Raw genomic sequence first — 20,892 nt, forward strand, 5'->3', positions numbered from 1 at the left:
ATGGGTTAGTAGAAAGTACTCAAATTACATAAATTGCAGCACGGCAAATCCTTGTTGTGGTTACCATAGTGAAAAATCCTTTTCACAATGCGTTCCTTGTCATCAGCGATGGCTACAAAAGGCTTCCCATATGAGGTTGTCAAAGTATTAGGCAAAAGTCTCCTTTGAAGTCAAAAATAGCAATTCACAACCAAATGCCTCATCCATATTTGTTTCTACCTAATTGAAGGAAACCCATTGAAGACCGGATTTCAAGAATCCTCCTGCCATTCTCTGCATTATGTATTTATATACTGTCTGCATGTCAGCCTTCTACCTGGCTCCGTGTCTATCCACCTCCCGCTCCGTGAAGAACATTCATTACATCACAGCTGCTTGTCTAGCCACCAGTTATCAGATACCAGATAAAGGAGATTATACTTTGTTATTTGCCATGACTTCATAAATCACCTTCTCTCTCTCTCTCTCTCTCTCTCTCTCTCTGTTTCTCTGTGTCTCTTAACCTTCAGATGACGGAGGGTAGACTGTGCCAGGTGCATCTTCTGGATGACAGGAAGTTAGAGCTGCTGGTTCAGGTATTCAGTTTCGAGTTGCTTAACACATTTGCTGCTTAGTAATTCATTTAAAGTCGTACTGCAAAGTGATATTGGTTAACTTAAAACCTTGCTCATTTAATTTACATTTTGTGTTTTATAAAGCTAACTTTCCCTTCATCCATTCAAAAAGCTAGGATGGGTGATCCATAACTAAATTGCAGTTTTCTATTCATGTAACTAACAATAAATTATATTTCACAGCCTAAACTACTGTCAAGGGAGCTCCTTGATTTGGTGTCCTCCCATTTCAACCTCAAAGAGAAGGAATACTTTGGACTCACGTTTGTCGACGACAAGTATGTTTAAAGCTACAATATTGACCTTTGAATCACGGTTTCGTTAACACACACACTGTCCGCTGACGGCCTGACGCTGACCTCTTGCAGTGGCCAGTGCAAGTGGCTGCAGATGGACCGCAGAGTCCTGGAGCACGACTTCTCCAAGAAGAGCGGGACCATCTCCCTCAAGTTCCTGGTCAGGTAACTCAACTTCCCCTTCCTCCTTGCTCTGCTGAGCCGATGCCCTCCAGCAGGGAGCAGCCTTGAGCCGCCACCCACTGTGGTGCGAATCCAAGCCATGCCCCCCCCCCATGCCCTCGGTTGTTCCCCCCTGCTGTTATGCATAACCTATATCGGATCATCTCGGTTTTGTCATAAAGAAAAAGCTCATCTCGTTTCCCTCCGTTCACCACCCTAGGTTTTATGTGGAGAGCATCTCCCAGCTCAAGGACATCATTACTGTGGAGTTATTCTACCTGAACGCCAAGTATGCCGTCTACCAGGTGAGTGTTTCTCAGACACCCAGAGAGTGAGAGAGAGTGCACTGATGAATCACCTTCTCCATTTTCTCATATCAAATCCATATCCCTCGCCCTGGGCCAGAAAATGACTGCAGGGCAGTGTTATTCTCCTGTTGGTTTAGGACTGTGGGCTCATTTAGTTCTGCACGGCTCCAGAGTGTGTATGTTGAGTGTGCATCGGGTTACAGAGCGGCATTCATATATCCCATGGAACATTAAACACATTATTCTGGGCTGTATTCAATTCCATCGGTTATTCTCATCTCCCCCAGGGGATTATCGAGGTGGAGAGCGAGAACGTCTTCAGATTAGCCGCGAGTGCTCTGCAGGTTAGTGCCTTTAACAGCCGTCACACACACAACACATTAACACGCTGCCATGTTGACCGTGAGAACATGTAATAAAGCCATGTGTGTTTTTCTTATTGCTGCTAGGAGGCCAAAGGAGACTACACAAGGTAAGGACATTCAATCTGATGCCCGCTTTTACTGCTGCAGGATTTGTGTGAATAACAAGCCTTTAGGTGTAGGTAAAAAACATCCAATAATAATCCATGTGTTTCACCAAAGAGAGGCAGGGCGGACTAGCAAGAATCAATACCAATGTTGTGTGTCGGAATTGAGGTCTTTTACGCTTCACATCGAAGTGCCGGGCTGATTACACCATCCTGCCTAGTGGTTCACACTGCTGATAGAAGCCAGAGGGGAGAGGGGTAGACACTGTATGTGTTGGAGCGGGGAAGAGCTACGTGGATGTTGAACACAGCGTTCCTTGGGACACGGCGCTAAGGAGTCTGAGTGGACTACCATGGATTATGGTGCGGGGGCCATCTGTCTCTTCCTCCAGCACTATGGGGAGATGGCTGGTTGTAGTGGGGAGGCTTTGCGTGTGATCAAGTAGCCCAAGCACTCGATGGCTCTAGGGGGTGCTGAGGGTCCTTGAGGATGGGCGGGTGCTCGGAGGAGGGGCCTGTGTGGCTTCAGCATTCGCCCACGCCCCAGACACGAGGGAGGGAAAAACCTCCCTCTATTCTTGTCCTCTCTGGGGGGCTAGGGGCAGGGAGGTCTCATCAATACATGGCCTGTTAAGCCTTTGAGAATGTACCTGTGATTAAGGGCTATACTAATACAATTGAATTGAATTGAATTGAATGAGGATTTAGTACATTTTCTATGACACGAAACACAGAGACCAGCAGAAGGCTGCAACCAGCCCACCTCGACATGACGACCCGCGCTTCTACTGTCCTCACAGTGTTAACACAGAGGCGTTAGCTGGTCGGTTCTCATCCGCTCTTTGTGCCTTTGTTTCTCAGTGACGAGAACACGAGAGCAGACCTGAAGAAGCTTCCCGTCCTGCCCACCAAAGTGCTGAAAGAACATCCGTCCCTTGCATACTGGTAGGTTTGCACGGAAGGAACTGAGCGTCAATGTAAATGCAATTGTCAAGCGTGCATGAGGAATTTAAACAGCGCCCGACCCTTAGCGCTGGGCTATTAATGATGGTGCTGAGGTTAAGAAGTGGCGTGTCGATGTGGCGTTGCAGTGAGGACAGGGTGATCGAGCACTACAAACAGCTGAAGGGACTCTCCAGGGGACAGGCCATAGTGCGGTGAGTAGCAGAGAGAAACAATGGCTCCGCTCGCGAGGGCTTGCTAACCACAAGTCATCAGATAAGGAGGTTATTGCTGCGGCAACTTCATGAATCATTCCCCTTTTGCTTCTTCACTCTCGATCGCTCTCTCTGTCTCTCTCTCTCTGTCTCTCTCTCTCTGTCTCTCTCTCTCTGTCTCTCTTCCCTTGTCTGCTACGTGTGTCATTTTCTCCTACACTGATGGAAATCAATAATGCACTGGAGGGTGTTGCTTGCTTACCGAGTCCCTCTGATTCATGGCAGCGAGGCAGTATCTTTGAGATATCTGTTGTTTGAAACATCTGCCACTGGCTCTGACCTAAGAAGTGTGGTTATTTTCAGGTACTTGACGTTGGTGGAATCCCTGCCCACATACGGCGTCCATTATTATGAAGTGAAGGTGAGTGGTCTTCTGTCTTTGTTCAGGGGAATTGATAGTTATTGCAGCAGGAAACAATTCAACCAATTGTTATGTTGCCTTCCAGGACAAGCAAGGAATGCCATGGTGGCTCGGAATCAGCTACAAAGGAATTGGGCAATATGATTTGCAGGATAAATTAAAACCAAGAAAGGTAATTAATAATTAATAACTTCTGCATTGTTGCTTCTCAAGTGTACTTTATCCCTTAATAAGTACATCTGACCTAATTTGTGACAGTGGCCTCAGACAATGCAATGCAATGCATTGTCAGACAATGCAATCATCAGAGCACAGCCAGAGATGTACGTACTGCACACAGCGTTATGATTCAACAGCGCTGTGATACATTCATCATTCCTTCCACATGGCAGGGGTAGGGATGGGCTTCTAAACGCATCTGGGTCAGACTAGGCCAGACATGAATTCCCAGAAAAACAATGTTCCCGAGCACGCCACGTCCTCCTCAGAGCAATCAGCATGACGTGTGACAGCAGGAGTCCTGTAATCATTATTCTGCCTATTCCCCCTATTCTGCCCTCAATCTGGAGCTGGGCGGACACGGCTGAACACCGGGTCCCACGTGCTTCAGAAACACACACACGCACACACAGGAGGAGGGGTGGACCGGCTCTTCTGGTTCCCATGTGTTGTTTTATCATGTGTGGACACAGGGGAGTGACACCCGTAACACCACGGGATTGATCCCTCAGCAATGGGGCTGGTCAAATAGCACACAGCGTACACATGTAGGAACCAATAGGCTCTGATATGGCATGTGAAGATTTAATGCACCATCAGACGCACTGACATCATCTCTGTCCCGAAGCACGCAGCACATCCTCCTTTCAGTGTGGTCTGCTGGTCTTGTGCAAGACTTGTTCCTTGAGCAACAGCTTGTTGAGGAGGACATGCGCACGAGGGGGGGGTGAATGGTGATGTCAATTGGATGGGGAGGCAGGATATGGGTGTTGCCTAACTGGGGAGAATACCTGAGTAGACAAGTTGGGAGCTGATCGAGAGAGACAGCGCACTACCACTAAGTGTAGTCGTTTTTATCAGAGCGCTCTGCAGAGAGGGATTACGAGACAGCGCGGCCCAGAGACACGTCCTCTCCTCCCGACGTCCGCCGGTAAGGCCGAGAGTTCACCGTTGTTACGTCTCCATGTTGACCGTCACCATGGAGACAAAAGTAGTTCACTTTTTGGGAAAGTTTCAGGAAAGTTCATTTTGATGTTGTTGGATGTTTCTTTGCGACGAGTGTTTATGTGTACTACTGTGTAGGCGGTGCCAAAGGCTAGATGTCCAGTGTTATGAATCATAAAAGTGACATTTGGCAGAGAGAAACGATTGACAGGGACGCCTTGTTTCAATGTGTGTTCATCTTCTCCACCGTTAATCCATCAGGACTACATGATTGTCCCAGCATGTCGGCAGTATAATGCTTGTGTGAAAAGGATTGCCTGAGGCGTAATGGCGTCTTCCCATGAAACCACATATTACCGCTGAGCTGTTTGCCTGCTCACGTCTTGGCAGCGTGTCGGTTCATCGTGGGTCTATACCTTTCCCTTTGTCGACCTCGACCAGACATGAACATGAGTCACTGGCTAAAATAGCTGGTGCGTATATATCTCCGCCACTGAGCACCTGCGCAGATAGCATCAGCAGCAGGAGGAGGAGGGGATGGAAAGAATGCTTCATATTGTGATGAGTCCTGAGATGTCTGCTTGTGGGATTTGAGTCTGTTGAACAGCAACACCTGCATTATTATAGACATGGCGTTACAGGGCTGGGGGCTGCAGGCTGTAATAAGGCAGCCAGACGGTAACTCATACTGTCTGCTGTTATGTAACTTCAAAACAAGCTGAACAAATAAAGAGTGGTACTTGTGGTACTGGTGTCTGTTTAATGGCATACTTGATATTATAGGAATATGATATAGTGATTTAGCAGGAAATCCACTGTGTAAACCAGTGGTAATCGTATGTAGCTACAGTAATCTGAAAGCCCAAAAAGTGGTGCCTAAAGATTGGTCTCCAAAGTAAACAAATGAATGCCCCCATTAAATGTAATATTGTTATTCGTCCTTCACCTCTACCCAGCTATACCAGTGGAAGCAGCTGGAAAACCTTTATTTCCGGGAAAAGAAATTTGCCGTAGAGGTCAACGACCCACACCGGTGAGTGCATTGAGCTGATCTGGACCTTTAAACAGTTTCTCTTTAAACTGGTTTTGTTGTGTGTATATAGCGAGCGTTTCACACCATCAGCATGTTGACGGTTAACGATCATGTATTCATAACTTTCCCTTTGAATAGTCACGCCCGTTTAATGGAGCCTGTTTTGGGAATGTCTCTCGTGCGAACAGGAGAGCGGTGACTAAGCGTACCTTCGGGCAGACCGGGCTGCTCATCCACACATGGTACGCCAGCCATTCTCTGATTAAGACCATTTGGGTGATGGCCATCAGCCAGCATCAGTTCTACCTGGATAGGAAGCAGAGCAAAGTAAGTATCAGTGATTTTTTGGTTTCCAGTAAGAGTATGGATTACGTGATTACGTGTCCGCAAAGCTAATTCTCTCACGGTGGATTCTTCATGTCTTTAGGGCAAGATAGGCTCTGCGAAGAGTTTGGAGGAAATCGCTATGGATCTCACCGAGCAAGGAGGGTCGAAGATAAGCAGATTAGGAGACACAGGGCTGAAGAATAATCACATAATGGCCAGCAATGGCAGCCTGGTGTCTACTGGTAGGGCTTCATCATGCTCTTATTCACCACATCACACCTCCTTTTAAGTAACAATGACGAAAAACAAAGCTATTTTGAACCACTTAATGAACGCACAATTGTATTTATTTAAATATAATTCCTCATGTGAATATGAACCTGATATGTAAAGGCATCATGAGTATGCAAAGACTGCAATGAACATATGTCTTTTTTGATGTAACAATAGCCACACCAAACACAACAACACCAACAGACTCTCGTTGCTTTGCATCATGACAACGATCAGAAAGGTCAAACTGTTCAATGTGGCGACAGGTTCGGCCGACTCGGAGGCGAGCGAGGAGCAGAAGCGGGAGAAAATCTCGGAGCTGAGGAAGAAGGAGCAGGAGATCCAGGACGTGCTGGCCAAGAAGACCAAGGAGCTGAGGAAGATCTGTCTGAGGGAGGCGGTGAGGAGACACACGCTGTGCTGCCCCTTCTGTTCTGGGCATGCCAGGAAGAGCTGGCAGGCCTTCAGAGCACCAGCACACGCGCAAACAAATCCCTTCTTCCATGCTGTCAGATTCCGTCACAAACCACTATTTCAGACCATTGTTTAGTTTCTGTCCTTTCTGATTCTTCTCACCAGACTCGATCGGGGTTGATTATTGATTGTATTTGTTGCTGTTGTTGTGGTTGCTTGTGATCGCAGGAGCTCACGGGCAAGCTGCCAAAAGAGTACCCCCTGTCCGCCGGCGAGAGACCGCCGCAGATCAGACGCCGCGTGGGCACCGCCTTCAAGCTGGACGACCTCTTCCCCTACAACGAGGTTTGTCACGAGGAGCGTCACGCCGTGCGGGAAATTCTGCCACAGCAAGCGTGACTCAGTCCCCCGTTTCCTTAGTTAACGGTTTCATAATGACCTCGGCTTCCCCATGGAAACAAGATGAATCAAGATGTATTTTTGATTTTCAACAAGATCATTTCCATGACATCCGTTGCATGTTTGACCTCCTGCCCGCTTCCTCTCGCCCCCTGGGTGACCCCCCCCACAGGACCCGTATCTGAGGAACCTGGAGAGCCGATTCGCCCTGCAGCGGAAGATTGTGGAGGCGGCCAAGAAGCTGGCCAACGAGGCGGAGCTGTGCAAGACGGTGAAGAAGAAGCGGAGGAGGAACTGTCTGGACGCCATGCACAAGCTGCAGCAGGTGGAGGACGAGATGAACCAGTACCGGATCAAGAAGGGGAAGAAGCCCACGCAGAGGGCCTCGCTCATCATCGCAGGTGAGACGCCGTTATTTCATTCATTTCAGTCAATCCGCTTCATTTCATAATCATGGTGAAAATCTGCCTGATTTTGTATCCATTGTCAAATCTGATTAAAGGGGTAGTTCAGGATTTTGGACATCGGACCTCATTTCCAAGTGAGCCAGTGTGTTATTTATCACTGGAGACCGTTTTCAACACTTTTCATTCAGTCCTTCTAGTTGCAGAAATCGCTGGTGCTAGGCTAGCGCAAGTCGAGGGGAACTGCTAGCCTGCCAATAAAAACAGTTTTACCCACTCCAAAGTACACCCGAGGCAAACCAATTATAACACCAGACCATCGATGTAAATGTCTGTGTTGATAGAATAATGTTAGAAATAAACTTACCCTTGCATCGCATTGCATTTAGTTTATAATCCCTGTAGTTGGAAGCAAGCTACGGCAGCGGCGGACTGATATTACCTGGAGTGCGCTTCTCTGTTTACCTTCTGCTGTAGTGAATTGGTTGCTACACCGGAGCAAAATGAAATTCCGCCGCTGCTGAGAAAGTAGTCCCCCAAAATGTAATGTGATCATTGCGATACAAGGATAGTTTTATTTCTAATATTATCAACACATTTCAACACATTTACATCGATAGTCAGGCATTATAATTGGTTTGCCTCGGGTGTACTTTGGAGTGGGTAAAACCGTTTTTATTGGCAGGCTAGCAGTTCCCCTCGACTTGCGCTAGCCTAGCACCAGCGATTTCTGCAACTAGAAGGACTGAATGAAAAGTGTTGAAAACGGTCTCCAATGATAAATAACACACTGGCTCACTTAACACACTGGAAATGAGATCCGATGTCCAAAATCCTGAACTACCCCTTTAATGTCGTTTTCATGGTAAAATCTGCTTTCTTACATTCATGGTCAAATTAACTATTAACATTTTGTTTTTACTATACTAAACCTGCTTAATATGATAATCATGGTCAAATCAACTTTAGATTAGATTTAGATTTAGATTGATTACATGTTGTTAACTACTTAACTACTAACTAAGTCACTAATGTCCCGGACCTCCCCAGATGAACTCGTGCGCTCGGACTGCAGCTCCCTCTCCAGCCTGCCCCTGGACGACGGTGAGTGAACCACGTGGAACCCGAGCAGCCACGTCCGCTGGAACCCAATGAGTCACGCCAAGTCTCCCCACGGATCCCACGCACTTCCATCTTGAGCGCTCATGTGTTCCCCCCCCCCAGCGGCCTCCCTCTAACCCCGTGTATGCGTGCGTCTGTTCCCCCCCCCCCCCAGACGACTCAGACAGCTCCAGCCAGCGGCCCCGCTCCCGCTCCGTGCAGGGCTCCCCTCAGCTCAGCCCCCTGCGCTCTCTGGGCGCCGAGTACGAGGCGGACAGACAGGCGTCCTCCAGGGACAACCACCACCAGAAGAACCTCAGCAGGTAGGCCTCGCCGCCGCCGCCCTCCTGCCCCCGCCCCCCCTGCCAGCGCTCCTCCCTCAGCCTCCCTCGGCCCCCTCCCCCGCCCCAGGGCTCACATCAGAGGAAAACCCGTCCTGCAGCTTTTATCGCCCCGCTGCGCTCGCGATGCGGGCCGCCGTGTCCTGCTGGCGTTCAGCTGCAGCCACGTGATGTTTGCAGTGACATGTTTGCACAAGATATTTTTCGTTCCTTTTGGGGCCGGATCCCTGCATGCGTCGTTCGTCTTCACACACGGTTTTCTTTGCAGGCTAGCTTACGAAGGCCAGGAGCCTTCCCAGCACTACCAGGGTCAGAGGGAGGTCTCCTCCAGTGGCAGCAGCCCCTACAAAACCCTCCCCAGGCCTGCCAGAGACCCACGTAGCATGCCGCCCACCCCTGTCATGACCCGCAATGCCTACAGCAGCAGTCAGCTCAGGTGTGATTCACCCCCCCCATGCTCTGAACCCCTCTCTGCTGCCGTGGAACCCCCCCCCCCCCCCCCCCTCTCTCTCTCTCTCTCTCTCTCTCTCTCTCTCTCTCTCTCACTCTCTCCCCGACAAGCCCAGAGGTGGGGCTAGTCCGACAATTTAGAAAGTCCTGCCAGATTCAGGATCCAAAAGTTCTGCCAAGTGTTTCAGCTGACCTCAATTACGTGTTGCATACTTTCACTGATTAGTAGGGCTGTCAACGAATATTCTAAATTCGAATATATAGTCGAATAGTTAAAAAAAAAAAAACATTCAAAGGTGAAAATTAATATTCGAATGTGTAAAAACACACACCAGTGAATGAATGAATCATGAATGAATCACTGAATCACTGAATGAAGCCTGCCATATTTGGGACAAGAGTCAGGACCTTAAATTGCTTGCGCAAAACTCTTGATCAGCACTCAGTATTTGTTTATTGTTGTTGTTTATTTAAACCAGTATGCGCAGAGAGAGTGAGGGGGAGCGAGAGAGAGAGAGAGAGAAAAAGAGAGCGAGTGAGCGAGCGAGAGCGAGGTCTGCGGTCTTGGCCATTAGTTAATTAACTTTTTAAAAATGTTTTATTTATGTTTACGTCAAATATGTTTACACTTAAATAAACTACCTATACAAGTAGTTATGTATCATTGTATTAGTTTGTCCTGTTATTGACTTAACTTTTTTAGAGCGAATATTCAAACGTCATTTTTGAGCAATTTTGACAGCCCTACTGATTAGCACATGTAGGTGGACCGCCCACAAACGCTTGTGGGAGGTCTTTCACTTTCTATTTTTTATTAATTTGCCCCTCTTCAATCCCACCCTAACTAATCACTTATCACACGTCCCTCTCTCCCAACACGTCCCCCTTTTAGATTTCACTAACAAGCTGTATACCTTTCTAGTAGTTTAAGCAGCGACTAACGTGACTAACGCGCGTGCGTGTGCGTGTGTGTGTGTGCATGTGTGTGTGCGCGTGCGTGCGTGCGTGTGACGCGCAGGACGGGCGGCTCCACCCAGAGCTTCCGGCACCGCAGCGGCAGCCTGGAGTCCCAGCCGCGGCCCCGCAAGGACCCCGAGACGGAGAAGCCCGTGTTCACGCTGTCGCCGGCCCACCGCAGCGCCAGCACGGAGGCCCTGGAGGACTGCTCCTCGTACGCCAGCCAGTCCAGCCTGGACTACTGCGCCTCCGTCGCCGCGCCCCACTACTGCACCCTGGACTCCCGCCGCACGCCGCAGCTGCACCGGCTCCACCGGCGGGTGGAGGTGTACGGCAACAGCGGCAGCATGCCCAACCTGGTGCCGCACCACTCGGGCAACGGCGGCGGCGGCGGTGGCGGCGGCGGCTGCGGCGGTGGCGGCGGCTACGGCTACGAGTCCCCGGCGCACTACGCGGCCGACGCCTTCTACGGGGCCGGCTACCCGGGGCCCGACGCCGAGCCCTACGCCAACGGGGCGTACGTGTACGAGAGCGAGGTGGAGGGCCACTACAACGTCAACCCCTCCTACCAGGTCAACGGCTACCACGGCCACGAGAGGTACCGCCACTACAGCGACCGCAGCGACGGCCTGTCGCAGAACCCCTACGCCACCATGAGGCCGCCGCGCAGCCGCACGGGGCCCCGCAACGAGCTGCTGGCCAAGAGCATGCAGAAGGCCCTGGTGGCGGAGCACCTGAGGGGCTGGTTCCACCGCAGCGGCGCCCAGAAGGAGCCCGGCCGCGGGCCCTTCGACTACGACGCGGGCTCCCAGCTCAGCCTGGGCTACCAGACGCTGCCGGCGCCCTTCAGCCACTCCAGCCGCACCAACTCGTACTCCTCCGGTGAGGCCCGGGGAATGGCATCCGCATAGCAACAAAAAACATACCATGGCGTTAACGTAGCATAACATGACATTAACGTGGCATAACATGACATTAACGTAACATGGGATGACATGCTATGTACAGGGCCTGTGTAATGATCACGTCGCAAAACACGCCATGGCATAGCGTAACATAACATTAACCTAACATAGCATAACATTACATTAACATAGCATAACATGGGATAACATGATAATGACTCTATAATGACTCTCAAAACACGCCCTGGCCTAGCATTACACAACATAGCCTAAGGTAGCATAACATAGCCTCAGAGCACAGCCGCATCGCATAACACAACACAATTTAAATGTCTGTTCAGTTTGTTCTCGCTCACTGTACCGTAATAACACATCGCCATGGTGACACGTTGGACCTGTTTGAACTATAACGACCTGTTTGGCAAGACGGTACAAGCCAATAGCTGACACTGGAGAAGACTTGTTGTTTTTCAACAACAAACAACAACCAGCGGTGCATGCTCGCGGCGTCTTGCTGACCCTGTGTCTCTGCTCCCCCCCCCCCCCCTCCCCCCACAGTGTCCTCGGCGACCAGCACGGGGGCCTGGCGCAACCACCTGGCGGTGGGCCTGACGGACTTCGACGCCGCCGACCGGGCGCAGTACCAGCAGCAGCCAGCGGGGGCGGCTCCCGGCGGGCCCTACAGCCGCAGCCCCACACACAACAACAGGTGAGGGCCTGGTGCAGTGCAGGTACTCCCGGGGTCTCTCTCTCTCTCCCCCCCCCAACAGAGATACCAGGGGGGAAAACATGTCGACGGAGTTTATGAGTCATGGTGTGGGTAATTGGGAGAGGAAGGCACCAGTGAGTCATCGCTGGTCGATACTGGTCGTCCACCACACCAGTAGTGCAGGGACGGGTTTATTTGGATTGCTTAACGACTTTCCGTGGTGATGCATGCTAGTATCACGAGTGGAGCTCTTTGGTGATTAGTTCCCAGAACTGCTCCCTGCTGCCAAGCCCTCTCTCTCTCCCTGATTCTCTCTTTTTCATCAGTTTTCCTCTGTGGATTAAGAAGGAACTATCAGTTGTGCTACTATAAAGCAAAAGAACAGATTGACTGATAATAATGTTTTCCCTGTGTTGCCTAGAAACAGTCTTGTCTTGATGCCTGGCTATGTTTTCCTTTCCACTCTGAGCTGCTAGATGAAAACATATCAATACCTCCGGCCCTCCGAAGCCAAACGCTCTGACGCTAATAACCCTCCCTGCTATGTTCCCCTGCCTCTCTCTTTCCCCGCGCGCCGCCGCACCTCCCTGACCTTTCCCTCGACACCCCGTGTGCGTGTGCAGATGTTCCCCTGAAAGCAAGGTGTCAAAGTCTGACACAGTGTCTGACCAATCAGAGCCGGCCGCCGCGGCGACTGGCGCTGAGGCCGCTAGTTCAGAGCAGCGGCCGTCCGGCGGCGGTGCCGCTTAATGGTGAGGTCACGAGGCCCCGCCCCCCCTCCTCCACATCGGAGCGCCTCCGACTCCTCCGTCCTCATTATCCTGTGATTGTCCTGACGTTCTGCATCCCCCGCCGTTCGCCCTTTCCCCCGATCCAATGAACCTTCATTCTTTTCATTCTCTGATTTGCCGCCATCGCCTGATTTGCAACATCGCCCGCGGCGGCAATTCCTTTGTTGTTGTGTGTGTGTTTGTGTTTGTGTGTTTTCTTTTTGCCTTGTGCTAAAAATGTGTTTACCACTCATTTCGTTGAGCTGCTAAGCAGTGTAGAAAAGCCAAGGACATACTTTGTTATACTTATCATTAGATACTTATTCATTGTAATAAATCCATACATGGTTTAAATATTTCATGTTTTGAATTTGAGTTGGCAATCAAAAAACATATAGGCCGTCATCATTGTGTTTGTTTTCTATTGCTATCTATTAATATTCTATTGTATATTTCCATAATATCAGAGTGCAGTATCACTTAGTTATGTATATACCGTATAACTCCATTGGACTCCTTCACATAAGTTATCTTCCCTTCATCTTCATGTCCATTTTCAAACCTCATGAATGAATGTCTTTTACTCCAGGAAGACCAATTCCAGCCAATTGACTTGTCAGCTTCTTCTTCTTTTTCTTCTTCCAGGTGTCAATTGGGTGGAAGCTACATGAGCCTCAGCTGAAGAAAGAACCAAACAGTGGCACCAGTAAACCCCCCCCCCCCCCCCCCCCGCTCCCTGTGACTGGTAAGCACTTAAAGGGGAAGTCTAAGCTAAGTGTATTTAATGGTCGGAGGAACACCTCTCTCGGCTGCCATAGCCCCAACGTTGAGTCTGCGTTTCATCTGCAAGTACCCCCGACTGCTTTATCGCTCCGTGACGTCTCTAAACTCATCACTGACACTTTCTGAACTTTCCCACGTGCCTTGGATTGGAGGAGGAACCCAAGGCGTTGCTCAAGTGTACCGCCATCGACCGCTGTTTCTGTGCGTCTTCAGAGTACGCCGTGCATCCATGCTTCGTGTACAGTGTGAAGGTGCGGACATTCAGCCAGACCGCTGTACCGATACGGACGACTGGCGTCTGGCGATGGCCGACACATTACACAAAGCATCCTCATTTCAGCGTCATGTCACGAGTGTGATCCATTGAAACAACGTTCATCCATATCTTAATAAAAAAAGAAGGGGGTTGAAAATGTTCATGAATGTCACTGGGAAAGAAAGGTGATCGATTTCTTACAATGGTGTTTTTATTTATTAATCATGTTCTCGGTACATTAAATAAGAATGTATTTGTTAGTACAGTTCATAGACCCATTTGCCTTCGTTAGTACTGTAATGTGTTTTTGAATGCATGTGGAGAACACCTGTTTTTCATAGGAAATCCAGACTTTTTTATACAAGTAGAAGATCACTGCCCTAAACCATAACCAGCTCTAAGTTACTTTTTGTACAGTCACTGTGTAGTTACATTTGTTGAAAAAACATAATTACCTGTCAAATATTTTCCAAATGAAATGAGAACATGAATAAATGGTTGTGTGAGACATGTGCTTGGATGCCATTTCCTTTTTTGTATAAATTATTTCTATATTTATTTATCAATCTATTGATACTCAGGTTTGATTCATATTAATATTTTAACGATATATCAAAGTCCTAACGAGCTACATGACTAACGGATGTGATGTGGTTCCAGGCGCATCACGTTTCCTCCTCTGGCTTCAGTCTTCAGCCGCTGTTGCTGTTTGTTGTGGTTCATCTTAGAGATCATCTGAGAGGGCGGGGCTTAGTGTGCAGTGCTGGCTGTTGCCCCTCCTGGACCTTTGGCCACCTGCGCCTGTCAATCACACACCTCCCTCTAACGAAAGCAACTGCCATCCAGAAACCTTCTGGTGGCCAGACCAGCTGAGAGAAGGAGCTGAAAAAAGAATGCTAGTATGTCTGCCCCCCCCATCCTCGAATGTGCTTTAAATACCTTCCATGCTGGGGTTAATTTTAGTATGTTCATGAGGCCGGGCCAGGAGGTTTACCAGTCAGAGTCAAACTGAGAGGCTCTCCTCTTGGTGGGAAAAGAACCAGTCTTAGGTTTTTATATATATTCATATAGATATATATCAATATCAATCTACACGGGAAAAGCACTCAGAGCAAACATGTCGACCGATAAAGACTTAGAGGAGCTCAACGAAGAGGACATCGACGAAGATGAGCTCCTGGCCATGCTGTCGCCCGAGGAGCTGAGGGAGCTCCAGAGTGAGATGGACATTATCATCGCCCCCGACGACCGGGTGCCCGTGGGCCAGAGGCAGAAGGACCAAACGGAGAAGCCTCCCACGGGGTCGTTTGACCACAGGTCTCTGGTGGATTACCTCTACTGGGAGAAGGAGTCAAAACGAATGCTGGAGGAGGAGCGGGTGCCTGCCACTCTGCTGCCCAGTGAGGTGAGGGAACGCTGTGATGTTCTAATATCTATGAGCATTTGTCACACATTCATAGTGAAACGCCAAGTTGGCAGATATCCTTTCAAGACTGCGTTAAATGTGTGACATCGAGTGTGAATTATTTAAATGTGTCGTCTCTATCAGAAAACCTTGAGGGAAGAGGCTGTGAAGAAGGAGGAAGAAGAGAAGGCGGACGAGGATGTTGAATATGTGTACGAAGAGGTGGTCATTGAAGAGGAGGCTGTCAACGGCGTCGCAGAAGAAACAGTCACAGAAGAGATCATCGAGGAGATTGTGGAGGCAGTGAAAGAAGAGCAGGTTCCCTCTGGGAGTGATACCCAAGAGGTGCAATCGCCTGTGAGCACCGATAAGCAAAATGATCTGGATGCTTCAAAGCACAATGAAGACAGCCAGCCCAGTAAGCCCAGTACCGTTGAGAATCCTCCATTAGATGAGGTGGAGGAGAAGGGGAGTGAGAAGGAGAGTGAAAGCATTGTTGAGCAAAAGCAAAGCACTAGAGAAATCCAAGAGGCCGTGGACTCGACCTCAGTCAAAGACCCAGAAACAAAACCACTTCCAGATGAGCCGATAGTGGACGAACCATGGCAAAAGCCACCAGAAAAGGAACCGAAGAAAATAAACAAACTGAAACTCCCAAATCTTGCGCTCGGGGGCATAAAGCTGACATCGAGGCCCTCGGGCAACGAGACCAACCTGGAGTCCACCCTGGATAAGATGCGTAACAACAACCCCTCGATCACTGAGGTGAACCTCAACAACATAGAAAACATTCCCAAGGTCATGCTGCTGGAATACGTCAACGCCTTGAAGAAGAACCGCTTCGTGAAGACCTTCAGCATCGCCAACACCGGCGTGGACGAGAACATCGCCTTCAACCTGGCCAACATGCTCCGCGAGAACCGCAGCATCGTCACACTGAACATCGAGTCCAACTTTGTGACGGGGAAGGGCATCGTGGCCATCATCCGCTGCCTGCAGTTCAACGAGACCCTCACAGAGCTGCGCTTCCACAACCAACGGCACATGCTGGGTCACCACGCCGAGATGGAGATTTCCCGCCTGCTGAAGGCCAACAACACCCTGCTGAAGATGGGCTACCACTTTGAGCAGCCGGGGCCGAGGATGGTGGTGACCAACCTTCTCACCAGGAACCTGGACCTCCAGAGACAGCTGAGGAAGGAGGATCAGAAGCAGCTGCAGGTCAAAGAACAAAGGGAGGCATTGCAAATGTACGAGAAAAGCCTGAACCTGCCCCCTGGTTTGTTGGAGATGCTGGGCTACATACCCTCCTTAGAGATCTTACGGAGTCACGGTCTTATCCCCCCGTCTGTAGGGCAGAGCAGTGGGCTCTCAGCTAACGGCCAGACAGACGCTCAACCCACACAACCACCACGAAACCAGCCCAGACAGAGCCACAGCACCAACAGCATTCCAAAGCCCCCCAGTGCCAGCGAACCAGCGAACCCTATAAAGGACGTCCACTTGAGGAGGACCCCCAAGAAACGCGACCCCTTTCTGGACCTGGACCCGAGGGAGGAGATGAGAGCAGACAGAGCCAGCTTCCATCTGAGGAAGACCACCAGGGCGAGTGCCACAGAGAGCGAGGTGATGGCAGACGAGAGGGCTAATCTGAAGGACGTCATTAAGACCTTGAAACCCATTCCCCGGAGAAGAGAGCCAGCGATGGTTCAGATGACGCCGCGAGATCTCCTCCTGAGTGAAATCAAACAAAGCAACGTGGCCTATCTCAAAGCTGTGAGTGTGTGGAAGCACGTGAACGCATGTTATTTCTTTAGATGATCTGATCAAATCTCCAAAGATCACACACATAACACAAAATATAACCAAGCTACCTCTATCTAGCCTAGTCTATCTGGACATCTCATATCTGAACACCTTGTTTACACAGTAATCATAATATTTGCTTTACAATTTGCCTATTTAACCTTGATGCAGTGATTGCTATGTCATGTTCTTATATTCTTTCCCTTTGCTTACAGGTTCCTCTTCCGAAGGAGCTGGAGTCAGGCCAAACCAGTCTCTTAGACTTGTAGATTGTCCATAATCTATGAAAGAAGCTAACCATGTCTGAACTTTAGGGCCGTGCTGACGATAGATTGTGAAATAGCTGTTGAGATGACTTGCACATAAGAGGAACATGTTAGAGGAGTGTTGTCTTGTTTCCGTTTATTGATTTGTTTTAGAGTTCTTGTGTTATATTTAACGTACTGCTTTTTTGAAGAATAAAAATGAATTCAAAACTATAATTGACATACTATATGAAATATTACAAGAAATGTTATATAGATTCAACACAAAAGTAGAATAACTAGGCTATAGTATCTAGGATAGGAAAACCTTTAAATCCTGACTTGATACTATATATTACTAAATTGTGAAGACTCTTTATTTTCATGTCACTTTATTACCAATAGAGGACAGCATTGTTTCCAGGTTTGTCACTAGATTAGCATTGTTCAAAAATTAAACACAGACAAGAAAGAAAAACAAAATGTTTGGCTTCCATATACATCATGTTTACACCTTGAACACAGTCATGAAATAAGCATGCACACATTGTAACAGATGAGTATATGTTAGAAGCAATAGAAAAAGTTGACCCAAAGTATAGGTTTGGCAATGGATATAAGGAAGTTCACAATCATAACTACAGCCTTGTGTTAACCTGTAGCAATAAAAATGGGCATTTCTATTGTGAAAACAATGCACCAATAATAGAAGGGGATAAAAAGACACTACACACAATGGCTTAATGACCAATAACCAGCTGCTGTGGCCATTCACTTTTGTTTTGCATAGCTTTGATTAGAGGGCTTTGACTCAGACCAACCTGCATCGTCAGCACTAAATATGTGCACAGGAGTGCTTTGTATCAAGAAAATGTGTCATGTTACATAAAACAAAACTAACAAAGTAGCAGACGAGGCAGGGCTGCCACACATATGGATCCTGAACTGCCAGGAAATGAATTATTGCTAATTTTGTTTTGCAATATTTAATAAATCATTCAGTCAAATATGTTTTTTCAGCATGAAAGGAATAGTGTCAAGCACATTTTTATGCTGCTCTGCGCAGTTAACATATCCATCATCATGCAAAATATATTGCATCAGTCATGCAGCTTTAAATTACTCAAATAAATAAAGTTTAAATAGCCTCTGGAATATTGCACAATTGCCAAGAATAATAGCAAATATGTTCAACAAAATTTGGTTTTGGGTTTGATCTTTTTGGTCACACAAAAAACACAGGGATCCTCCCTTTCCCTAACAACCCTTCATGTGGTCTCTGAACATCCAAATGGCATGCAGTGCTCAAATATTTGTAAACCACACCTGTGTATTTGCATATACATAGGAACTTACACAAAATGCCTAGCTCAATGAAAGCAGGAAGCAAAAAGCAAACGGACTACAATTCAATAGGACTCTCTTTTAAACCAACCAAATCAGTATGTGGCATTGCACTCAATCACCAAACCATCCTGAGCTCCAGTCGTCGTCCGTTAATCCTTCAGCTTTCCCTCGATGAAATCCTGGATTTTGTTCATCTTCTCTTCCTGTTGGTCCAAAAGGTCCAGGATGACACCCATGGGGGACTTCTTCAGGCCCACACCCTCAATCTTGTTCTCCATCCGGTTCTTCATGTTGCGAAGTCTCAGCGAGCCATGGATCAGGATCACTGCAGCACAACACGTCATTATTGCAATAGTCAAATGTATTGTTGATTCCAATCCAAAAGCCACATCTGGATACCATGAAAACTTAAGACTAAATATATGCAACGATCACATTACCATTAGAGCTCAAATGTAAGCAAACAAGGGGTCATAGTTGAATACCTCGTGAGAGAGATGCTGAACACATGAGATCATTCATTAAATGTAGTAGAGTGTCTGAATCAACAGTCCATAGCAACGTCAACACACACACAGTAGCGGCTAAGCTCCCTGGGAGCGGCTGGGCAGTGCCGGTGCCCAGCCTTCTCGCTACAAGGCTACAGCTGCTGACTGATGAGGTTGCTTTTAAAGAATCAAGCCTCAACTCAACTAACTCAACTCAGAGAACAAAGCCGACATTGTTGGCATTTAGGGAAAGGGTTACATTTTCTACGGCAGCCATGACTCAGGCAGTGAGAGAATGTCATCTCATCCTCTGCCTGCCAGTGAATATGAATAAGACTTACAGAGTGCATATGTACTGTATGTATAACGTATCCGATATGTGGGTCTCTTTTCTCTTCAATTTCAAAATGTAACATATAGGCTATGCAGTTTTTAGTTTGAACTTGTCCACTCTATACTTTATATAATGAAACAATATACTACCTATGAGGCCTGCATGACAAATATGTAAGGCAATAGCAAGGCATAGCTATTCAAGGGAATTTATGAAAATGTGAGGGCCATTTGTGATTATTGATTACATTTTATTACATTTGCCTTTTCCCCCAAATTGGGAAAGGGCAGAGAGGATATGTGTTGACTTGATCTGGAAGGGTGATTGGGGCATTGTTTGTAAAGTATATTTCAAAGTGTCTTTTCACTGTGAAACTCACACAACAAGGGGAAGGTGATTCCGAAGATGAAGACCATGACTCCGCCACACAGAGACAACAGGAAATAGCTGGTGCCCAACACCGCAGCCATAAACAGAGTTGGGTTCTTCTTCTTGAAGTTCTTGATGATGGTCTTGTTCTCTCCGGCCCAGACCGATCCCATGAAGACCAGGGACACCACAGCTCCGCCCAGAAACATGCCGAAGGGGTTAAGAAACCTTTGGAGAATAGCAAAGGGAAACTCAATGTGGATGCAAGAATAGCACAACCTGCCATTTGTCGATGTTCCATCCTATATTTAATGTCATGTGAAACCGTACATGGCCACAAGAAGGCCTTAATTAGTTCTACAACACATGCCCAACTATTGCCTATGTTAAACCGTGTGGAAAATAACGCTATTCACGATTAACTTGTAACATTAGTTCTGATAGCTCGTGTCACATATTATATAATCGTTGGAGACTTAAAACAATGAAGATGTGCTGTAACTCTCTACATAAAAAAAAGCCTAACAAACTGACGCAGATGTCCACGCATGTAGAAAAGCATGAGAAGACATCGACCTCGTATCAAGACGGCTACACGATGCTGCAGCAAATGACCATATTGGACCTGATCACAGACGCCTGGCATCTGTGTGAGTCAGAACCGATGGCGATGCTGCCAAGTTGAATACGCCCAGAGCTAGATGCTGCGAGGCTAAGCTAATTAGCCAATGGTAGCATTCCTCCAGAACTTACCCCACAATTATGAAAACGACGATGGCCACGGCGAAATAGTTGGTCTGGTAGTACAGCAAGTTGCTGATCACCCTGTTGTTCCATTTGGTTAAATCTCTGAAGTCAGGTTTAGCAAAACGGTCAGTTCCAGGGAAGAAATCATCCCACGGTCTGAGGGGGGCTAGCTCCATACTTGCCATTGCTAGGCGTTCACTAGCACTGCGTGGTGGATGTTTTGACAGGTCAGCTGATCAGGGATGTGATGAGAAAGGAACCAAAGCGCTTTGCTTTAGGGGAGTTTTATCGCGACACTGGCAACCCAGGTGAGAGAACCCATTGGTGGTGTTTCTGGGAGTCATTGTTGCGTGACTTTTACACGCTGCGCAGCCTGTGCGCCATGTTCTTAACGGCGCTGGAGTCCAGTATTTACACCGCAGTATTGACGCTCACAAA

At 48.0% G+C, this 20,892-nt stretch overlaps 3 protein-coding genes across 3 annotated transcripts; 2 read left to right on the forward strand and 1 right to left on the reverse strand.

Moving 5' to 3' along the window:
* Positions 1 to 509: 509 nt before the first annotated feature.
* Positions 510 to 14,203, forward strand: frmd4bb (FERM domain containing 4Bb; the record flags this gene model as incomplete). The annotated part of the gene is made up of 22 exons (XM_084480367.1): positions 510 to 575; positions 798 to 892; positions 983 to 1,075; positions 1,293 to 1,377; positions 1,668 to 1,724; positions 1,830 to 1,852; positions 2,711 to 2,794; positions 2,941 to 3,006; positions 3,370 to 3,427; positions 3,513 to 3,599; positions 5,548 to 5,624; positions 5,813 to 5,951; positions 6,052 to 6,193; positions 6,491 to 6,624; positions 6,867 to 6,983; positions 7,210 to 7,438; positions 8,492 to 8,545; positions 8,718 to 8,865; positions 9,152 to 9,319; positions 10,352 to 11,172; positions 11,754 to 11,904; positions 13,320 to 14,203. The coding sequence occupies 22 exons, from the start codon at positions 510 to 512 to the stop codon at positions 13,354 to 13,356; spliced, it is 2,931 nt and encodes a 976-aa protein (XP_084336493.1). The 3' UTR covers positions 13,357 to 14,203.
* A 490-nt stretch (positions 14,204 to 14,693) lies between these two features.
* Positions 14,694 to 17,473, forward strand: lmod3 (leiomodin 3 (fetal)). Its single transcript, XM_084480205.1, has 3 exons — positions 14,694 to 15,118; positions 15,263 to 16,894; positions 17,140 to 17,473. Exons 1-3 carry the CDS (start codon positions 14,831 to 14,833, stop codon positions 17,191 to 17,193), a joined length of 1,974 nt encoding a protein of 657 aa, XP_084336331.1. The 5' UTR covers positions 14,694 to 14,830; the 3' UTR covers positions 17,194 to 17,473.
* Positions 17,474 to 17,567: 94 nt separating this feature from the next.
* Positions 17,568 to 20,708, reverse strand: LOC311360104 (PRA1 family protein 3-like). Its single transcript, XM_084480206.1, has 3 exons — positions 20,461 to 20,708; positions 19,718 to 19,935; positions 17,568 to 18,841 (listed from the first exon to the last, which is right to left on the reverse strand). Exons 1-3 carry the CDS (start codon positions 20,637 to 20,639, stop codon positions 18,666 to 18,668), a joined length of 573 nt encoding a protein of 190 aa, XP_084336332.1. The 5' UTR covers positions 20,640 to 20,708; the 3' UTR covers positions 17,568 to 18,665.
* Between the last annotated feature and the right edge of the window lie 184 nt (positions 20,709 to 20,892).

Source organism: Micromesistius poutassou, assembly GCF_964030765.1.
Source record: "Micromesistius poutassou genome assembly, chromosome: 15".
Classification (NCBI taxonomy): Eukaryota; Metazoa; Chordata; class Actinopteri; order Gadiformes; family Gadidae; genus Micromesistius; species Micromesistius poutassou.